This window comes from Symsagittifera roscoffensis, chromosome 1 (assembly GCF_963678635.1).
Source record: "Symsagittifera roscoffensis chromosome 1, txSymRosc1.1, whole genome shotgun sequence".
NCBI lineage: Eukaryota > Metazoa > Xenacoelomorpha > Acoela > Convolutidae > Symsagittifera > Symsagittifera roscoffensis.
The window spans coordinates 72044899-72066030 of NC_087062.1; the positions used below are offsets into that span (position 1 = coordinate 72044899).

A 21132-nucleotide genomic window follows, 5' to 3' on the forward strand; every position below is an offset into this window, starting at 1 on the left:
AAAAAACTCCATCGTACGCAATAGATCGTTTCGACTGTACGAGTACGAGTAGACAGAACAAAAAATTCAAGCTTCTAGCAAAAAGACATATTGAATAATAAAATTTCCAGACATTAGCCTCACATACAAAAACATTGCTTTTTGTTAAGTCTTGGCCGTTACTCGAGAAGAACCATTCTCGTTACACGTATACCTTATACGGGCTTTTGAAGCCCCTCAGATTTTTGAAATCTGTAAATTCTTTTATTATTATTTTTATTATTTAAAAAAACGATTTATAATAAAGCGTCCACTGAATCGATTTGAAGTAACTGCTGATATTTGTAACATTAGTTGCATGCTACTCGGTAGCTTCCCTATAAGCGAGACACCACTTTCAACCTTCAAGAGTCCACGCATAGCCTCTGTCGGCTCCTGAAAACCCAACAATTCTAAACCCGACAGTTCGCAGTAAGTCCAGCACAACTCTGGGCGGATGTTGACTAACAAAGACTCTCTGATCTTTGATAGGCGTGTACTCTTTTTCTCCTTGCTTGGGAATCTTCGCCCCCAGGAGCTGCATCAAGGTAGAGTCTGCTGCCATGTCTCCGCAGACAGTGGGTCCTCGGATGGCGTCGTGGCTTTGGATTATGATGGTCCGGACCTCGATACTGGAGGATCCGGTTTCAAAGTTGGAATCGAAAACAGTGTTTGCAGTCAAATTTGGGTTGGCTAGAGTCGGCTGATTTTGATTTAAAGGGGGCATGCTGACTTAAATTTCGTCAGACCAATTCTATCTAGCCATCTGAAAAATATTCACCCATTATAAACAAAAAAAAAAACAAATAAAGGACTTAGAAAACTATTTTTAGTTAAAGATTCAGATAGAGAAAAGAGAGTGCGCGCCACCAGAAAAAAAAATAATGACGAAAATCACAAAAAAATGATTTTTTATCAGATACGATTGATTTTCTTTTTTCAAGCTCAAAATGATTTTAATCAGATACGATTGAATTTCTTGTTTGAAAACATTCTTCTTGATGGTAATTTGAAGATTGTAGCCATCTTTCACTTCTTTTTTTTAGTCTGTGATACTTGTAAAATCATATCGCTTAGAGTTATACTCAAACAAACTCCCTGTCATTTCAGATGTCCCTATTTAAATTCAAAGCAATTAATTCGACTGTAACCATTTCACGTATATCCGAAATTTCAAATTCAAGTTGCACTGCATGGAAAAGGGTAGGGCAACAATTTGTAACAGGCGGCAATTAAGAATTGACGCCTCACGATGAAAAAGAGCAGATTACTTGGGTCGTGGCAATACGAATAGTCTGACAGCCAGTTTGAAAATAATATAATTGTTTTTTTTGATAAAATAGTTTTTTTTGTTTAAGTGTGTCGAAACAATTTGTCTTCTGATATCATAAATTGTTTTAGGTTGAACTGTGTTCATATATTTTCTCACATTTGAACGACTAAAACGCTGCGATATATTTCAAGTTTTGCAAAACTCTGGTATCTTGAAAATATGCTGTATTAACAAAAAAAACCTTAAATGACAACCATAAATTATTTCAAACTGCAATTTTGAGAGACAGCAATTTTTGGAATTTTTCATCGCGATTTGATTTGAGTCTGAAGGGTCTTTAATTTGATTCCTCACTCGATATTATCTGAATTTTATTTGTGGCGCTTGATTTCATGTAGAAGACAGCCAAATTTCAGGTTTGGAGGTTGGAACAAAACAGAAACGACTAACGTATACTGTAACTTTTTTGAGTCGGCTGGATCACGTCTGAAATCATCTCGCAACTTATCTCTTAGATTTTTCGGGTTCCTGCCTGAATGAAGTGAACGCATACTTTTTTGCATAGTATTTCGCTGGCGACTTTCGCTATAAATGCCATATTTCACATCTCTGTATTTGTATAATTCTACTAAATAACGAGTATCCTTTTTTTCAGTATCTTTCAATAAAACACAAGTGAGTGCATCTAGAATTGAGCAGATTATAAATGGAGCATTGCAAGAAACGGACCACAAAACTACATTATTGCACTGATTACATTGCACAGAACTCAGATTTAAGTGCATCATATTACTTACAGCTACGTGGAGCATTACCTTCTATCATTCCAGTCCCCGTAATTGGTGGCTTTCCTCCAAAAAACATCATTGCGATAAGAAAAATATATGATTTTTTGATCGTACTTGTTTCATGCCCACGAATTGATGTAGTAGGAGTATGCCATATCTATGCGGGGACTGGAAAAGAGCCAAGCTTAGACTGTGGTTAACTGCTTAAGTTGAAACCAAAATTTAGTTTGAAGAATTCGGGGCACAGTAAAAAAGATTTTTCTCTTTTCTATTGAGAGCAAGGTTAATTTAATTTAATTAACATAAAAATAAAAAAGAGCTTGAGTTTGTGTGCCCTAAATTATAGTAATAATTAATGAAATTAATGGTGTCATTATAAATTACGCTGAAGAGGGCAAATGAAAAAATATAAGTCATATACAGAAAATAAAAATTATAAACTAGTTTGCAAATACTGACCAGATTAATTAGAATTCGTAATTTAGAGAAATTCATTGAAAAATTCAAAATAGAGAAAATATTAAACGATTTACGAAACTTAAACCATTAAAATGGTAACTTCAGGAGCCCCAGGCTCTTTTAAATTTTACAAATAAATTTAAAAATTATAATTTAAAGACTAGCAGCTTTTTGCATTTGTTAACCAGGATTAATCGGTGAGTCTTTTTTTGTGCTTATAAAAGTCGATTCGACCAACATTTTCAAGTGAACAAACTACAACCGCAAAACTTCTCTATTCGCAATCAAATCTCGGAGCGAATGACAATTAAATCAGTTACAAAAACTGTATCAAAAACTCAGAGGCGGTGAGGCATTATGATAAAATGAGTTGTTTTTGGAAATTTGCATCTCAGATACAATCTGTTGCTTTCTTGTTATCCGAGTTGACCTGCGGTTCCAATTCTCACTGACTAAAATCCAGGGTCGAAAACACAATAGGCGACCATTGCTGACATTGCGACATAAGTTATCCAAAGGCCCACAAATAAAATTGAGGTAATGATTTTGGATTTCCTAGGTCCTCCCAACTCGAAGCCAATTGAGGAGTTGAACCTCCTGAAGAACAAAGCGGCAATACAAATAGAGGCTAAGATGCAAAATAGAGTGACCGAGAATCCAAGAGCTCCGGGTTCTACTGCGAAGCCTCCGGGGGTTCCCTTGATGGCGTGGTATATAGCTGCCACAGACCAGGCGATTCCGATTCCCAGGAAAACATTCACTGCATTGCTTCCTGTCACATTACCAATAGAAGCGTCGGCAGTTTTATCACCGACTGCGGCTGTTTTACTGGCGAAGGTATCGGGGACACTGGTTCCCAGAGCCACAAAAGAAATAGCTGTTACAGCATCTTTAAGCCCAACCGTGCAGCCAAAATGTGACGCTAAGTCACCAATAACAGCTGTCAAAGCTCCGATGCCGCCAATAGAAACAACAAAGCATGCCCATCCACCGGCGATATTGGTAGGGGGAATAAATGCAAACAGAATCTTCCAGAAGACAGTTAGGAAATGCATGACGTAATCCATGCACGATGGAAGGCTGTTTTCGCCTCCCTCCTCGTCGTCGCCTTCATCATCATCGTCTCCTCCCGCACTTACTGAGATCGCTTCTACGAATTGTTCAGTCCATGAAGACGTGCTTAGAAGTTCGCCCATATTAGTATTTTTCAGTAGCCGATCAACAGCTCCAGTGAACTCTTTACTCTCAGTAATGTTGACCTTGAGTCTAGTAATAGCACCCAGTTTTGCACGCCCTTGAGTCGCGATCAGCTCTTCTTCTGTCATTTTGGACTCGTCTTTTTCAAAGTCGTCTTCGTAAATGACAGTTCCCGTCGAACTTCGTCTGGCTATTTGGCGTGGATTTCCGATTTCGACAAAGAAGTGTTCATGCTTCTCGTACTCTTCGTCGTCGATAACTTTGACGGTAATGAATCCGGATGCTTGGTCATTAGTGAACTCTAGCTCACCAAAGGAGTCTTCAAAATCAACTCCGCCGCCCTTCGCGGTTCCGTCGATGGTGAGAAAAGGCACGTGGATGTTGCCTCTGGCACCTGAGTGTCTGGCAATTTTAATTTTCACCTCCCCACAGTTCTCGGGACAGGAGATTTCTTCTTCTTCAAAACAGAACACACCGCAATGGTCATCGTCTAGAATTGTGATCATGCATTCATCAACTGCTCCTAGTCGGCAATCGATTGAGGGGTCATTTTGGACTTTATCGGCTAGAGGGGACTTGGCGTTGCGGACATTCGACAACTTCACACTGAAGTGCTCGTCTTCTTCAAACACGTCGTCGTCTACAATGTGCAGGGTTACTTCTTTGTGGGTTTCGTCCGGTTTGAATACAAGGGTGCCGGCCGCGTAGTGGAAATCCGAACCTTGGTTGGCTGATCCGTCGATGGTTTCGAAATCAACGTAAGTGTAAAAGTCTAAATCTTCTCCAATTCTGTACACCCCAACTTCAAATGATCCCACGTTTTCCATTACTGTGTAGTGTTCGGGGTCAAATACGACCTTGGCAAAACTTTCCTCTTCTTCTATTACCTCCGTAAGGTCCTTTTCATGTGCTTTCTTTTCCAAATTCTTCTTGATCACGTTTCCACCACCTGTCATTTTTCGCGTTGCCGCGATTCGATAGTAGGCTCTGCTTTTATGCTGATTCTGCACAACCTCGTAGGCTGCCATCTGTTCTAGTTTATCCATGTCTAGATCAGGGTGTTGTTCTTTCAGTTCGACCAATTTCATCATGAACTCTCTTTTGTGCTGGTCGCTCGAACTCAAGTCTTGCAGGTTCATCTTGGAACCTTTGAAGCCTACATGAGCATCGTGGTTGGACAATAGATTGCCGTCGTGGTTGTTGTTCGCATTGTGCTTTTGCATCTCAACGTCTCCATTTTGCTCACTCATATTTATGTCCTGAGCTCCCGTATAATGTGCAGTGTATTTTTTGTCCAGGAACCGCATGAAAAATATCTTCCTATCTGTAATGTAAGCTATTAGGACTAGCAAAGGGAAGAAAGCAAATGTCACCAGGCCCTCCCAGACTTCCACTTCGTTGGGACTGATCACTGCGATGATAATGTACATCCAGATATAAGCGAACACACTCCAACTAGCAGTGCAAACAAACACGCGCAAATGTTCAATTCTTCGTCCTTCGCCATCGGGAATCACATACACGCAGATGGCAATGATGCAAAACAGATTGAAAGCGGCCGAGCCTACGATTGTACCTGGACCAAGGTCACCTGACTCGAATTTACGACTGATGATTTCGATGACTGACAACATGATTTCAGGAGCACTCGACCCCAACGCCATTAGAGTCAAATTAGAAACAGTCTCGTTCCAGATTTGGACAGTGACGACTGCTTTCTCGCCATTGGGCCGAGTGACTGTGACCTGTTTCTCCTGACTCGTGATCATTTCAATAGCGGACATGAATCGATCAGACACGATTGATACTCCCAGGAACATGTAACAGAGCGCGAAAAAGTAGACAAATCCCCTCGCTACGTAATCTGCTGTCGATGTCTTAAACGGACGCCAGCAGGATAAAATGAGGCCGTCTTTAGCCTCGCTGCACCCATCCCCTTTCGCTACGCACTTTTCTTCGGAAGCTGCAGATTCATTTGAAGCGGCACTTACACACGATGTGCACGCAATAAGGAAAGCGAATAAAACTAAACCCAGTTGGCTCAAAGACTTTTCGCCCATTTTCATTAAAAATAACTTAAGCAGAAGAAGAAATAGATGAATCAGCTTTTGAAGCAGGGGATAGAAATGAATTACTCTTCTGATCGAATAAAATGATGTACAAAGCTAAGAAACAAAATTATTTGAACGCTTATCCATTGAAATCAGCACAAAACTGATAAAAGGTTTGACTGACAAAAGGCAAAACGAAGTATAATTAGCTTTTTCATTGATTTTTTTTCTCAATATGTGACGCATAGGAAACAATAGAGTACGTTACAAATAATTCTGCAGCAGAATTGAAAATTGTGCTTTATCTAGAAACAACACCAGCTTTACCCGATGAGTGTTTGTGCTTATATGGTACTATTGTGTTATAGTTGAAGTTACGTAAGGCGGTGGTTGTTGAGCTTTTCAAGGGGGATAAGCGGTGTAGGAGCGGTTGTTTTGTGCCTTTGATGTTCGAATAAGAAAAGAAATCAATCTAAAATGGAACAAATAATGGCAAAAAAGGATAAACGCTAAGTCGGCGCTCACAATTTTGGGCCAAAATCAACTTGGTGGCTCGTTGTAAATTTAATTAAATCCGTAAACTTTTTACGGCCTAATCGAATTTCAAAGTAATCAGGCTACAAATTTAACATCTACGCTGCTATTGCTGCTGCTGCTGTTTTTGTACGATGTCTTGTCCTTGCTCCGCCTCCGTTCACGCTCAAATTCAGCTACTAGTATTATTACACTAGACTAGAAAGAGCCACTGCCTTTCTCGCAACCGCGTCAATTCCCAGATTGCATGGATAAAGCCATTACTACAGTCAGTCTTCACCTGTAAGTTGTGCAATGCTTCCCAAGTCCTTATCAAGCTGTTACATTAGTATTGGGCGCCGGTTTGGGCACTATGGTTTGCAGATAGTAGCCTAAAATAAAAAAGAAGATTTGAAACGCAATTTGAATTGCTAACATATTCGGAGGTAAACGATTTTAACAACTCTGAACTGAGCCACTTAAAAAGTATAACCACATCTCTTCAGTGGTATTATCTCAAATAGTTAAGGACCGTGTTGAGGAATAGATTTATTATCTTAGTGAGTATAGGCGAGAAAAGGTGGAAAACTCAAGAGTTGTGAAATATGCTGGCGGTGTGCTCAACAAATAGATGAATAGGGCACCATCGGAGCAGAAAAAAGACTAGGGAAAAGGCTAGATGAGATGAAGATTAGAAAGAAGATGCAGAAATTTGACCTAAAAGCGGTCTCTAAGCTAATTGGCCCAATAAGTCGCGATGATAATGTGGTAAATGTGAGACAAATCTGGTTACACTAGGCCAAATTTGACAGCCTTCATTTAAACTACCCTTCGTTTTGACAGAAATTCAAAAAAATGTGTCTAAATATTTTTGAACTAAATTCTTTCTCATTAAATTACGTCAAATGAAGGTTAAATGCGTCCATTTCATTTTACACAGCTTGGTGGGGACAAAAGGGCTGTTTATTATAAGTGTCAACCTAATGAGACCAAGTGTATCATATCAATTTAACACAGATGCGAAGCTTTGCTTCGCAAACACTAGCGAGAACACGACAAAAAGCAGCTCTATAAAGTGCAAAAGAAAAAAGTATAAATAAGCCTCGAATTAGTAAAAAAAAATCGGCTAGGTCTACTAGGTCTGAATTTCGGACCTGAAACCTAAAGATTAAGGGTCCACTAACCACTCAGCCACGGACGCTTAATAGGTACCAAACACTAGCCACAAATAAAGCACAGAACAGATGCTATGCAATTTCTAATGTTACAGAGAAATTTACAAAGTAAACACTTTTATTTGCGAGTTAGGTTAGAAAAAAAGATGGTTGGTAATAATACAGTAAGCTGATCGCTAGTGTAAATGACCAATTTTCTTAAACTTACATATAATGCAGCAATCGCTTGGAGCTCACTCTAGTTTCGATGCACTCAACACTCCTAATTGAGTACACAGAGACGAAGCGGAGATTTGCACCACTTGCGATACAACAGACATGAAAAAAAAACGAAAAAAAAATTGTTGAAAAAAAACTAGGTGACCTAAAAATTTCGTATGTCTCGATAAGAGATATTTAGGGTCCAGCAAAAGCTGATAGAAAATTGATATTTTCTTCTTATACTGATGCGGGAGGAAATGTGTAATATCAAAAATTGGACATTGCCCAAAACTTTAGTTTTTTACTCTTTAAAATAAGTGAGAAGAGTGAAAATTTGGAGATACTGAGTGAGATATTGGAATTTTCCAAGGGGCATAATATTTTTAATACAAAAAATTAAGAACTCGCCGGCCGCTTCTCCAGGATAAAATTTAGCAACCGGCGGTTCTTTCTATTAAACCTTCATCTCAGATTTGATACGGTAGTTTTGAAGAAAAGTCAAAAAATTTCTAAAGAACGGTCAAAGTTCAAAAAAAAGACTTTCCGAAATCCATCACTTTTTTCTGCAAAAAGTATGCCAGGACCGCTTAAGCAGAGAAAATTCCGAAACTGCCGTTATCGATAGAAAACTTAACCTGAAAATTGGCAGGGTAATTTTCGAAAAGTCAAACTTTCAAAGAACAGTAACAAAAGAACTGACGTTTTCGAGAACCATACCTTTTTGTGTCAAAAAAATTGGTTATGAAGACCCGTCACACTTTACTCAAAAATGATCCTCCAAAATCCGAAAACTTGGATTCAAAAGATTTAACTTTTTTAAAATTTCGTATACTCATGCGTTATGCAATGCGTAATTTAAAAAATTTGACTTTGCCCAAAACTTAAGACGTTTCCCAAATAAAATAAGTAGAGGGGAACTTTCACAGCCAGTTGTATCTATTGAGACCAAAATCTCAGATTTGAGAAGTTAGTTATAGAAGAAAAATCCAAAAATATGGGTCAAATTTCACCCCTTTTCGTCACACAGACTATTTCGAAGGCTGCAGACATTGGGCTAACATTTTTACAAAAAGTGAAAAAAAATCCAAAGCGTCTCAAAAAAATAGAGTCGAAAAAAAACAAAAAAAATAATTGAAAAGCCGTAAAGGTGTCAACAAAAGTTGTACCAATATTTGCGACAAAGGTTGAAAAGAATAGTCGTACTATTACATAACGGTCGCTAAAGCTCGAAATGTAAAGAAAATCAACTGGTCTTAAGCTGCGAAAAAGGAAACTGGGTCTTTTATCGATCAACAGGATACAACTGACGCATAACTCATTGATAGACATAAAAGGGCAATTAGAGTGAGATTGAATTTCTCTAAATAGGCCAACTAGTAGGCTCGTGAAACTTACATTTTACTTTGCGGTAAATATTACGCCAGAAAAAAATTCGCAGTTACCGAAATTTTTTGGATAGCCTAATAATTTTATTATTTCGCGAACTTAAGGTTTGCAAACTATTGAAGCTAACTTAGATAAGCTTAACCCTGGCTTTTTTAAGCCAATTTCCCAGATAAAAGGGCTTTTTTATTGCGCTCATAGAGGATTTGGCGTGCGCCGAGGATTTTTCATTATTTTTTTTAAATGAAATCTGAGTAAGCTGCAACAACTCGTTCGAAATGTAACCAAAAAGTAACCAGGGCTAGCTAGTTGCCAATGCTGCAGTTGAAGTTAGCGTTCTGACTTGTGAATTGCTTTGATCCGGCTAAAAACTCGGTCTGCTAAAAAAATCTTGCTGAAAAAAAGTCATTCAAATTAACCTTCAATAATTTCAGATTTTTCTACCATGATTCTTTTTCGCATGAGTCGATCAAAACTTTTCACAATTCGTTCAAAAACTCGGTCTGCTAAAAAAAATCTTGCTGAAAAAAAGTAATTCAAATTAACCTTCAATCATTTCAGATTTTTCCAACATGATTCTTTTTCGCATGAGTCGATCAAAACTTTTCACAATTAGTTCAATCAAATGAGTAATTTCTGGTGACGTGCTTTTAACGAAAGATTAGACTAAGCTGAAATTTTCACGCACTTAATAAACCGAGCAGTTTGAAAAAATGCTGGCAAGCCTGTCTCCAAGAAACGTTCGGTGCGCAAAAAGCAGACTGTATTGGGCAAGCGGCAAATTCTTCAGAAAGTGACACTTGAACAATTTGATTCAACCTACATCGTAAAACAGTTTGCGATTTTTTAAGTTTCCCATGTCGGCTTACAATTCAAGCTATGCAATATTAAAAATTTTCATGGTACTTCAGCTTGATCCAAATATCAATTTTTTTCTGAGCAAACCGTTCAACTGACTAAGGTTTTAAAATTTTTATGTTTTGATACCCATTTGATACGCTGGATCGATTCGCAGGAAGTTGATTTTCTCAGAAAGCCATTCAACTGATGAAAATCTGGGTCAAATAACTCAAGTTGACTCTTTGTGAACCGATTCGCAATAAGTTGAAGCTACCCTCAGCAAGCTATGAAACATGGAAAATTACTCAATCAATGAAACTTGGAGATTTGAAAATCGTATTGCAATCGATTCGCTCATATAGACAATTTGTTTTTCGGAGCAAGTGAAACGATGATCTCCGGTCATTTATAAATTATTTAATCTCAGCACTCTATTCAAACAATGAAACCTTGAAATAATTCGGATGAAATCATAGAACAAATCGGCAAGAGTTTTTTCTAGGCAGGCTTTTTCAATTTTTGCAGGCAAACCAGACAAGCAAGTAAAATTTTATACGCAAATTATTCAAATCAAAAAACTTTACAAGTAATTTTGCATTTCCTGTAAATTCATCAAGTGAATCAGTTAGCGAAAAGTTTAACTTGTTCGAAGCAAGATGTTCAAGCGATGAGATTTCGAAAAATTTCAGTTTTTTCATAGTATGAATTAGTTTGCAAAAATTTCAAGTTTTTCTGAGCAAGCTATCAAAAGGATGAAACTTTTGATTTATTTAGAAACTGTTTTCATAGCTTGGATTCAAGCGAGTTATTGAAGCGATGAAACTTCGAAATATAGATCTATCTTGGCCTTCTCTTAAACGCTGGCTTAGAATCTTTCGTTAACATTACGCTCGACAAAATGAAAACGTCGCGTTCAGTTAAACAATGCTTCATTGCGCATTCCGAATTTCATTTGATATTTAAGGTACTTAACATTTGGACAATAACAATTTAATTTTTTTGCTATATAATTGGAGCAATTTTCATATTTAAACAAAAATTGTGCTTTTAAACACTTATGTCACTTATAAGCAGTTTCTTTTTCTTTTGTGATGCAACTTTGAGACTAAATAACAAAAAAGAAAAAAGACTTGATAATAAAAAAGAAAAATGAAAAAAGAGTTAAGAAGTAAGTTGTTAGGTAAAGTAAACTAGTTGCGTCCTTTAATTTTAGATGGGTCTCTGCAGAAAAAAAATCTATGCCTTAAGCCTTCAAAAAATAGTTCACAAAAATTGCGGACCCAGTTTTCATACTTGCTTTTTCTGGGCGTCCAAAAATAATTCGTGCTCGACCACTCATTTATTTATTTATTTTACTGATGTAAAACTTTCGAAATTATTTTACGACACCCATTTTTGGTTAACCGTTCATGAAAATTTTCTAGGGGATCCTCTGCGTCTTAGCATAACCAAATTGAATGAGATATCGAGCCAAAAAACGGAGTTTTTCTATCAAAACCTTCATAAGAAGCATTTGAAAAAGCCTAGTCAAAATGCATCTGTGGCAATCTTTTCAAAAAATTTTTCTAAAAAATCCGAACTTTTTTGAAAATCCGCTCCTCGAGAAAATCTTAGATCATCACCTGATTACTGCCAAATTATCCGGCTCTATATAAAATTAGATGATTTTAGTTCAAAAACATTTACAACTAAATTACTTAACAATCGAATTTATATTTGATTAACGAAAAATAAGGGAAAAAGTTTGCAAAAATTTTGCAGAGAGAAAATTATGTTAATCCCCAGATTTTTAACTGTTTATAAAGCAACACATGCCAAACTCACGGCATCGCCAAATTATAATTAATATCAATCGATTGGCTAGCTGCCAACCAATTAAAAAATTGGGGTAAATGTCGCAACTGATTTGGAATTTATGGTACTGAAAAATTTGAAAATTGACAAGCAAAAAATACTAACCAATTTGAAAGAGGTTCAGTCAACGAAACCATTATTGAATACAAAACTGTTTTCAGACTGTCTAGTTTTCAATTAATTGAATCATTACATGAAACAGTAGTAAATAATATACAATGACAGAAAAATTTGTAATTATACTATTACTAGGAAAACGTTCGAAGGAAAAGCTAATGGACGCAACAAAAATTATAAGGGTAATTTATTTGTAATTTATAAACGTGCAAAATTTGGAAGAAGATATCGAATCGTAAGGGTTAAATGCTCATTGCAAAAAAAATAAAGCAAACTTTTTATTTATTCAGGATTAATTTCACAAAAAGCTCGAGCAGGGCACATTATTAAATACAGTTACTTGAGTCTCTGAAAATCAAATAATAGCCAAAAACAACTGAAGAAAAAAGCAACACGTTTAGATTAGTTAAGCCTTTCAACAGCCCTTAGAGACAAAAAAAACTTCAGATGCAAATACAATAGAAAAAAAGAAATGCCCTCAAAGTTGGAGTGCAAAGTAAAATAGCAGCTCAATTTTAGAAAAGTGGGAAAATGAGACATGAACAATAATGTTTTCATCACACGAGCCTAAAAAGTGTCACAAAAAAGGCGGTGGGAAAATAAGGGAAGCGTAAACGGGAGAACAGTAACAAAGCACGCACCAGCGAACATTTTCTAATTCTCCGGATTCGAACAGATAATTTTAATTTCAGTTGTGCCCTGCATATCTCACCAAATAGGATATAGCGTGTTAAGTCTTGATATATTTAAATTTCGCCGCCGGCAGTCGGTCGGTTGGTGGGCTGAAATGGTCAGTTGGTCTTGAGTTGAGTTGGCGATAGCGCTTGGTAAGTGTGACAAGCGGGCGGTCAAGACGGGACTGGAATTTTAACCAGATAATCAGGAGAGTAGGGAACCCCAGTAGAAAGAGAAAGGGAACGGATCGTTAGGGATGTCAAAGCCAGCCTCATTCTATCCTCGTGCCGTTGTGCCAATGACAAGTTAGTTATGTTCTTCTTTCAAACCGAAGCAAGTATTTCCAATCTATACAACATTTTTTTCTGCCTCATTTCTTTTAATCCGAAAAAGCTTGAAATCAAAACTATCCTTGCGATGCGATGTTAAAATTCAAATGAATGGAAAATAGTATAAACACTTTTTTACTGTACATTTGTTTTTCAGCTGAGATTGTCTGAAAATCCGTTCCACATCAACCTGTTCCAAAAAAAAACACTAAATTTAGTATCCGGGAAACTGTTTCAAATTTCCAAGCCCTCGCTGAGACCGAGTCTGGAAAAATGTGTCTTAAATGCACGTGTAACATTTATTTCCCCGACGAGACATTTGGTTCCCAGACAAAATTGTCCAGATAATTGTAACACTAGATAACAACCGCATTTTTTTTGGATAAAATTTTCAATAAGAGAGGTTAGTTCGACAAGGGCACGCAACTTTGCAATTAGATCAGGATGATTTTCTTTGAGTAACATTTTAGGGATAAAACTAAAAGAGGACTCAAACCATTTACTCGTGCCTAAACAATGATTGCACGATTGATGGTTATGCCAAAGGTATCCATGAGTAATTCTATCGTAAATATTATTGCTCTCGAGCTCGTAACAAAACTGGAAACCTTCTGGACAATTAAAAACAAAGAAATCCTAGTTCAAGATGGGTGCATAACTCAAACAGAAAAATTTGACTGAGACCTCAAAATCATGAATCACTATTATAACTGGTCACTATTATAACTGATCAAAGGTAATTTACCGATCCAGCTAACATTGAGAAACGAAAACTCAGAACAGCACTCAAGATTAGAGGAGTTGATGCAGATGAGCTTCCACGTCAAATAATTCTTTCCACCCAAGAGACATAAAAGCAGAATCTGTAGCAAAGATCACAATCTATTCAGCCAATCAGACGCGTTAACAGAGTCAAGCAGGAAGGATTTCACCGCTCAGCCAAATGTTAAAACTCAAATTGTTTCTTGGAACTTGTGTCTCGCTTAGACATTACTATGGTTATTTGATACACAGAAATTAATAACAGAACGATCAAACAAACGCAAACTATCGGAGCTTCAAAGATCACAAGATTGAAGAAACAAGAATAATTGCGGAAAATTTTGTCTGGGATTCAAATTTCTGTTGAAATTTCATAACGCGGGACATTTGTCTTCTAAGAAAATTGTATGTCTATTCAAAATCTGGTAGACTGCACGCTTTTCAAATTTGGTTTAAACAAATGGTGCATTATTCAAAATTTGGGAGACTACACCCTTTTTAAACTTTGTTGGGCTACATAGGAGCCCACAATTAACATGCAATGGATATTAGATTTGATCATCTATTCAAATTTATAAAGCCGCGAAATAACAAACGGCTAGATTCCAATTTGACGCAAAAACTCTTACCAGATGAAGCAGTAGTAAAAAGGAGGGACTATCACAAGGTTTGCAAACAAATAGGGCTTCAATCATAAGATTAGTCCAAAAATAACAAAAAAGTCTCCTCCCCTTAAATAAAAGTTGATTTAGCCACACCCGCTTCGTGCGTCGAGATAGTATTTAATGGATAGATAGACCGATTAAGGAGACAAGCGGAGAGAAAGCATTATCTTGAAACAATCACTTTTGGTAATATTGATTTGACAAAACAAATCTCGAAACCCTAAGCGTTTCGAACAAAATGTGCCACTTTTTTGAGCAATTCATATTGACTTTCTGAACTCTCTCGGAACCCTAGAAAAGCTCTATTTCTATTCTTTAGTAAAATTTTTGAGAAAATTCAAAACAAGTGTTGCACCTTTTCAGAATGAGTAATCTTACAAACATATCTGGGCGCCAGTATTTTGTCGTAAAGGGAGGAGCTCTTTGGAAAACTTGACCCGGAACTGAGGGAGGTGCATCACTATCTGTCACGCCGCGCAGTACAACAGATTATTAGTTAAAATTGAATACACTGCTTCAGGGTATTATATATCTAAATAGCAGGATAATTCATCGCGTCGTGTTTTCCAGTTGCAGAAGATTGAGATTCGAGAAACGCTCTCACCTCGGGGATTTGACCAACACGACACCAAAAGACCCCCCCCCATCTTTGATACCATTTTCGACTTGAAAACATTCATTTTTGAGCGACCAACCGTAAAAATTTCGTAAAAGCTCTTTAGACATTAAAATATTCTATTTTGAGGCTTAACTCGTGCCGAAACACTGCAATTTTTTAGCAAGCCATTTAAAAACCAAAACGGAATTTTGGCACGTTTTTACTTAAATTTTAAGAAATTTATGCCAAAATTAATTAACTTAAATTTAATGTAGCACTTTAAAACAGTGTTTTCAAAACTCGCCTCGAAACAAACAATTGTGCAAGTTTCACTTTTATCCGACCGAGGTTCGCCAAGAAATTTGGCCTACGGTGTTTTTACACGCTAAATCAGGTACCACAAACAAACGTACGATAGAGTTGGTGATTGATCATATTACAATTGTTTCGATCCGATTTCTTAAATTTTAAAGAAATTTTTTTTTCTCGGCATTCAGAAAAACCTTAAGAAAAATGGCGACGTCTGATTCCCAGCACTTGATAATTGATTTTTCGAGGAAGTTCAGAACCCTCCAATCAAATTATTATTGCGACAGGAATAAATTTTCAAAATTGACAGTCCATAAAGCACAGAGCAAATTAAGTCGGGACGTCTGAGACGTGAGTATTCTTGTTAATGCCCATCGCCACAGACCAAAACCGATTTGAACTTCTATCTACCTTACGCAACATCTACAATGGCATTAACTTTAACTTCCATATTTCCGTCTTCCTTTATCCCCTGTGACTTGGAGGAATAATTAGAAAATTGACTTATGTCCGGCTGACTGATTTTACCAACCAGTCCTAATACTTCACTAACTTCCTTGCCAGGGAACAAGTTAATTTTAAACAATTTATCCCTTAGGGAAAAAATCGGCAAAATAATGGACGAATCCAAGTATTGCGCAATTATTATTTTCATGATTCATTTTTAGTTTTAAATATTCAGTTTGAAATTTATTCTTTTTGTCTGCTTATACCAGTGATCTTTTTGTTGGTACCCAAAATTATGAAAAAAAATTAGTTTTTTTTAAAGGTGAAACGAATAATGATTTATTAATGAAGCTTTCAAAATGAAATAGTTAAACTGCGCAATTTATTTCAAGCTACATATCGCCGCGCTTAGAGGAGCTAAAGTTAGAAGAACTAAAATAAATCCGAGCAACCATAATGAAATAATAAACTAAATTGCCGTTTGTGAAAAAAACAAACGCAAAGCATTTTTTAAGCGCCCTTTTCTCGCTTTCACAGTTCAAATTGCGTAATCGCACAGGAGGGAAAATTAGACTATAATCTGAAATAATGGCTATACATTTATACACACTAGTCAGCATATTAGTGCTCACTCGGAGAGGGGGAAAATCTCTCTACCAGAACAAATTTGATGGTGCATGCAACAGTTGTATGAGCACAAGTGGAGATTATCTATAGAAACGATGGTGTGATTAGAGCATAAAGATACATACATCAACGCTTTCAAATACCAGCGGAGCATTGAACACTAAAATCGCTACAAATCCTCAAATGTTTTTAATTTGACGTAGCCGATTTCTCGTGTTGAGTTTGAAAAGCAAAAAAAACACTTGCTATTTGATCTAATTTTTCAGTTGATTAAGGCGAGATGTGATGTGGTTTAGCAAGCTTTGCCCGCACGAAGATAAGACAAAATTGATAAATGAAATTCAAAATTAACACAAAGACGAAGCGGAGATGCGCAAAACTTGCGATACAACCTAAGCATAGCATTGCACGCTAGCATTGCACACAAGCTAGTAGAAAATGAGATAGAACCCACTCAAAAAAAAAATTGAAAAAAAAAGAAAACCCATCTACAAAAATGTCTTACGTTGGTCTCGACAAATAATAAAAAAAAAACAATCAACGGAGTTAAATAGGTACTCAGTATCATTTGCCAAGCGGTAACTAGCCGACAATTCTTGCGTAGACGCCATTGCTGAGGCGAAAAGAAAATAAATAAAAAAAACTTTATTTATAGTCATTAAAAATTTTGAACAAATAAGTGAAACTCGGAGTAAGTGTAGACGCCCATTCTCCTCCCTGGATCGTTCAAAAGCATGAAAACCTATTTCTGATCTCAAAAGACGCCATATATTATGACTAAGCAGCTAAAAATGACCCTAAGCCATTTAAGCAAAATAAATCAAAAGTTACTTATTCAAAATCAGAGTTTGTAAATTTGAAAAGTCACTTAACCAATCTCAATTAAGAAGCTGTTTAAAACAAAAAATCGTTGCTTTGGAAAATAAGCAGAAACAAAAAACAAGCTGACAAACGATGGCCCGACAGATAAAAAAAACTTGAGCGGAGCTGATTAAAATGAGTCAAGAAAGAAAACCTTTTTTTGACAAATACCGGCCTTTTTTTAGTTGCAGAAAAAAAACGAATTTTGGCTTCAAAAATAAGAAATAATAGCTAAAAGCAGCTATAGGATAAGCTTTGGCGTGAAATACAGTGACGTATATCCGACTCACTGCAGTGAATTATTCTGAAAACCAGAATTTAATTCAATTTTTCTCGACACCGCGGATTTTTCCAACCTTTTTCGAATCTGATTGCGGCGGCTGATTACGCTGTATTACTATTTACAATAATATACGATCTTGGTTTGGGGTACCTGAATTATTACATTTCAAAACTACTCCTTCCCTTGGCCATAGTTCCCTTCCACTCTTAGAGAGTGACAGGAACAACAAGCAGCATCAACTAACATATTTTGCACACTAACTTATTTTGCAAAAATAACCGCAAAAATTTTAAGCAAGGATATTCGTTTACTGAGAAACAAGAACATAATACCCAGAACAAAACATTTTTATCTTAACTTATCTTCGGTAGGGAATTGAAATTAAATGTTAAGAATTAGGTCATAAATGGTGTAGTGATGTAAAATTATTAGTAATTTCTTTTTGATCGACAAGGTTTCTCATTTACTCACCAATCTCCTCGTAAATTACTGAGAACAACAGTCGGGTTTCGGAGAGAAAACATTTTGCAATAGAAAGATTTTTTTGAGAGCTGAATCAAAATTAAAGTGCTTGAATATGAGATTCTTAAAATCTTTGTTGGATATACCTAATGCCGCGCAAAGCCAGCCCAACAAAATGCTTCTTGCCACTCTGTGAGTGGTCGGAAACAAAAACGCAACTCAATATTTTAATTATAAAAAAACACCAAGTCAACTTACCTTCCTGTCTGCGCAGTGACTGTGCTCAGTGACAACTTGAAAACACTAAGTAGACGCTATTGTGAAATAAGGACGGCAATGTACCGCCTTTTGGGGCTAGTCTAATTGCCCTTCATACGTATTTGTCTCGCCGATTGAGCAAATTAAACAGATCTAAAGGTTCATTTGTCGTCAATTGACTTTTTTCAGTTTTCAGCCGCACAACAAATCATTACGAAGGCTGAGAAAAGCCAGCAGGATGAATTGAGTTTAACGTAGGAATGTGATTGAAGCATTTTCAGGACAATGAAGTCACACATCATTACCTTTTATCACACTGCGAATTCGATGATCCCTTCCAGTTATATTCAAAAAATACCACTATGACGCAGGAATGAAAAAAAAAACGTAAGAATTTGATAACATATGCAATAACTGCAGTTCGCAGTTAGTATTTTTAATCGGCAAACTTGCTGGCAATAACAGACATTGAACTTAGTTTGAAATAGAGGAGAATAAATGCAAACTTACCACCGGTGTGAGTAAAAACAGGCGGCAGGTATACCAAAGATAAAAAGAGTACAAGTCAAAACGGTGCTAAAGCGAAACGAGGTAAATCAGGAACACTTTGCATAAGCACGTGGTCTAAAAATATTAACCAAACATTCCGGTTGGAAAACACGCATATTTAGTTCTTTCTTATAGAGGCAAGCAGCCGAATCAATATTGGATTAGAGAAGAAAGAACCAAAAATTGTTTTTTTTTTAAAAAAAGCAGAAGAGTTTTTGTGCGTAGACCAAATTTAACAAATACAGCTTGGAAATTCAATAGCGGTATAAATTCAAACAATGACAATGCTCAGAAAAGGTATTTGAAAATAAATACTTTTGTTTTCGATTTCTATTCTCCGGTCACAAACCGTGATAAAAAAAATAGGGAACGCAGATACCGGAAAAAAAGGAGTGGAGGCAAAACGATACAGGTTGGACGGATAGATGGATATTTTTCTTCTTAATTCAATCCCAAAACTAAAAAAAATCACTCATAAAATTACAGTACAGATACGAGTCGTTAGAAAAACAAAAGGCTTAATTTTCTTTTAAAAAAGCGATCAAAAAGGAATCATGCACTTTAAGATTAACTTACCAGGGATGGATTTCGAAAGGTTGAACTCGATTTCTATCAAGAGAAACAATAAAACTGATCTGTTACACTGCTGAACAGGTCATAAGAAACAAGAGATGCTTACAGGATGGTCATATACGCTACAAAATCAATTGTGAAAATAAAATGTCTTGAAAAAGTCAACAAAACCTTCAAAACATTCGATTACCATCCAAATTTTTGTTGCACTTGAATGAAACTATGAACATAAAAGCGTTTTTTAGTCAATGTAGCAAAAAAATAGTCAATGTTGCACTAGACCAAAACTTTTCCACCTCTAAGCAACTGGCAGTGAGCTGAGTCTTTTCAGCTAAGTAAACGGAAAAGAGATCGATTCATTAGACTGAGTTGAAAGCTCAGGTCTCCTTATTTTCATCGCAACTATTTTCGATAATGTTTAACCCGTTAATATTTTCAAAACAAAAATGTTCATTTGCAAACCTGCTTTTTTTTTGGTTGAAATGACTTCTGAGCTTTTATCTAAAAATTTTAACGTTGTTAGCCAAAAAATTATTGTAAAACCTTGATATCCATTAACCTTTTGGTATTGCATTTCTGAAACAGATTATCCACTGAAATATTTTGAATAAAAACTTACCGATGAAATCCAAAGACTTTTTTCTTCAACTAGGGCTTCCGTTCTTTGGGTGAAACTAAATGATACGTTCTGCTCTTAGACTGTTATGCTTAGAGTATAATCTTGATAACGTTTAACTTCAATAAGAGAATCTTCAAGTATGCAACAGGATTTTTAAGGACGCTACAATTTGCATAAGACAAGACAGACACACAGCAAATGGTTGTACTGTCACAAAAAAAAAACCATGCAAACTTGAGTCTATTCTCATTTTCCTCATATTGCGAATTTTTCATTTTATCACAAATTTTTGCCAGCTATTGCATGGCTAAATGCGTGAAATTACGATGTAAAGCATGACGAACAAATGAGTCCAGAATAGCTCATATGTTCAGCACGCCTATTTCAGACAGAGTTGAAGCGGAACTTCGCTTCACTTACGAACACTAAAAACTAATTATATCAGGAACTGGTGTGATTGGAAGCAAAGTAAGCCAAAATAGCAAAAATTTTCAACAGAAAAAAAATAGAAAACAGCAAAAATCTAGAAAAATCTCGAGAAAATTAGTAAAGCGAAAAAAACTTCCCGCTATCCAGAATCCAGCCAAACGAACTATGTAACCTAAAATTTCATAACACGCTGTAGCATCAGATTTAAAAAATTTAAAAAAAACCGACAAAAATGGATCATAGAACAAAATTTCACCAGTTTTTCGAAAATCAAAAAAGTCTAATGGCTAACTTCCTTGGCCTTTTCAGCCTTCAAAATCAAAAAGAAGATAAGTATAAAACAAAGTTCTTTTGAAACAAAACAAGTGCAGTGAAAAATTTAATGACGAAAATATTAGACGATGAGATCCAACTATAGTTGACTAGAGAATCTTCGCAAAATGGGATAAAAAAAAAGTGAAACATTTTTTTTTATTTTGCTTCCGGGAGCGCTAGTTGAATCTTGGTTTTTAATAGCCTTCCATAATTTAAGGCTTTTCCATACTCTCAAGCTTTCCACCTTCTAAGTTTGTCGAAAATCCAAAAGTTTCAAAGCTGATTGATTAATCTGATATATCACTTTACCCGGATGACGAGCAAGCGGTACCTGATTTTGCAAAGAAAAAAAGTTTAAAAAAAACCAACACACATGGACACAAATTTTTGTCACTTAATGTGGTCTGGGCAACTTAAAGCGGTATTAATCTAAAACGGTCGCTTCTTTTGATATTTGAGGTGACAAGGGTAAATTGGAAAAATATTAGGTTAGTTTTGCCCG

The 21132-nt window shown here is 36.2% G+C and overlaps 1 protein-coding gene across 9 annotated transcripts in view; it reads right to left on the reverse strand.

Annotated features, from left to right (window-relative positions):
• Positions 1-1967: 1967 nt before the first annotated feature.
• Positions 1968-21132, reverse strand: part of LOC134848497 (sodium/calcium exchanger 1-like) — a 49922-nt gene continuing 30757 nt past the window's right edge. For 4 of the 9 annotated variants that reach the window (XM_063865974.1, XM_063866033.1, XM_063865991.1 and 1 more), the window contains exon 2: positions 1968-6691. In XM_063865974.1, the coding sequence (XP_063722044.1) occupies positions 2991-5801 (2811 nt within the window). In that variant the 5' untranslated portion in view covers positions 5802-6691 and the 3' untranslated portion in view covers positions 1968-2990. The other 5 variants (XM_063866025.1, XM_063866018.1, XM_063865982.1 and 2 more) reach the window with 5 other exon arrangements.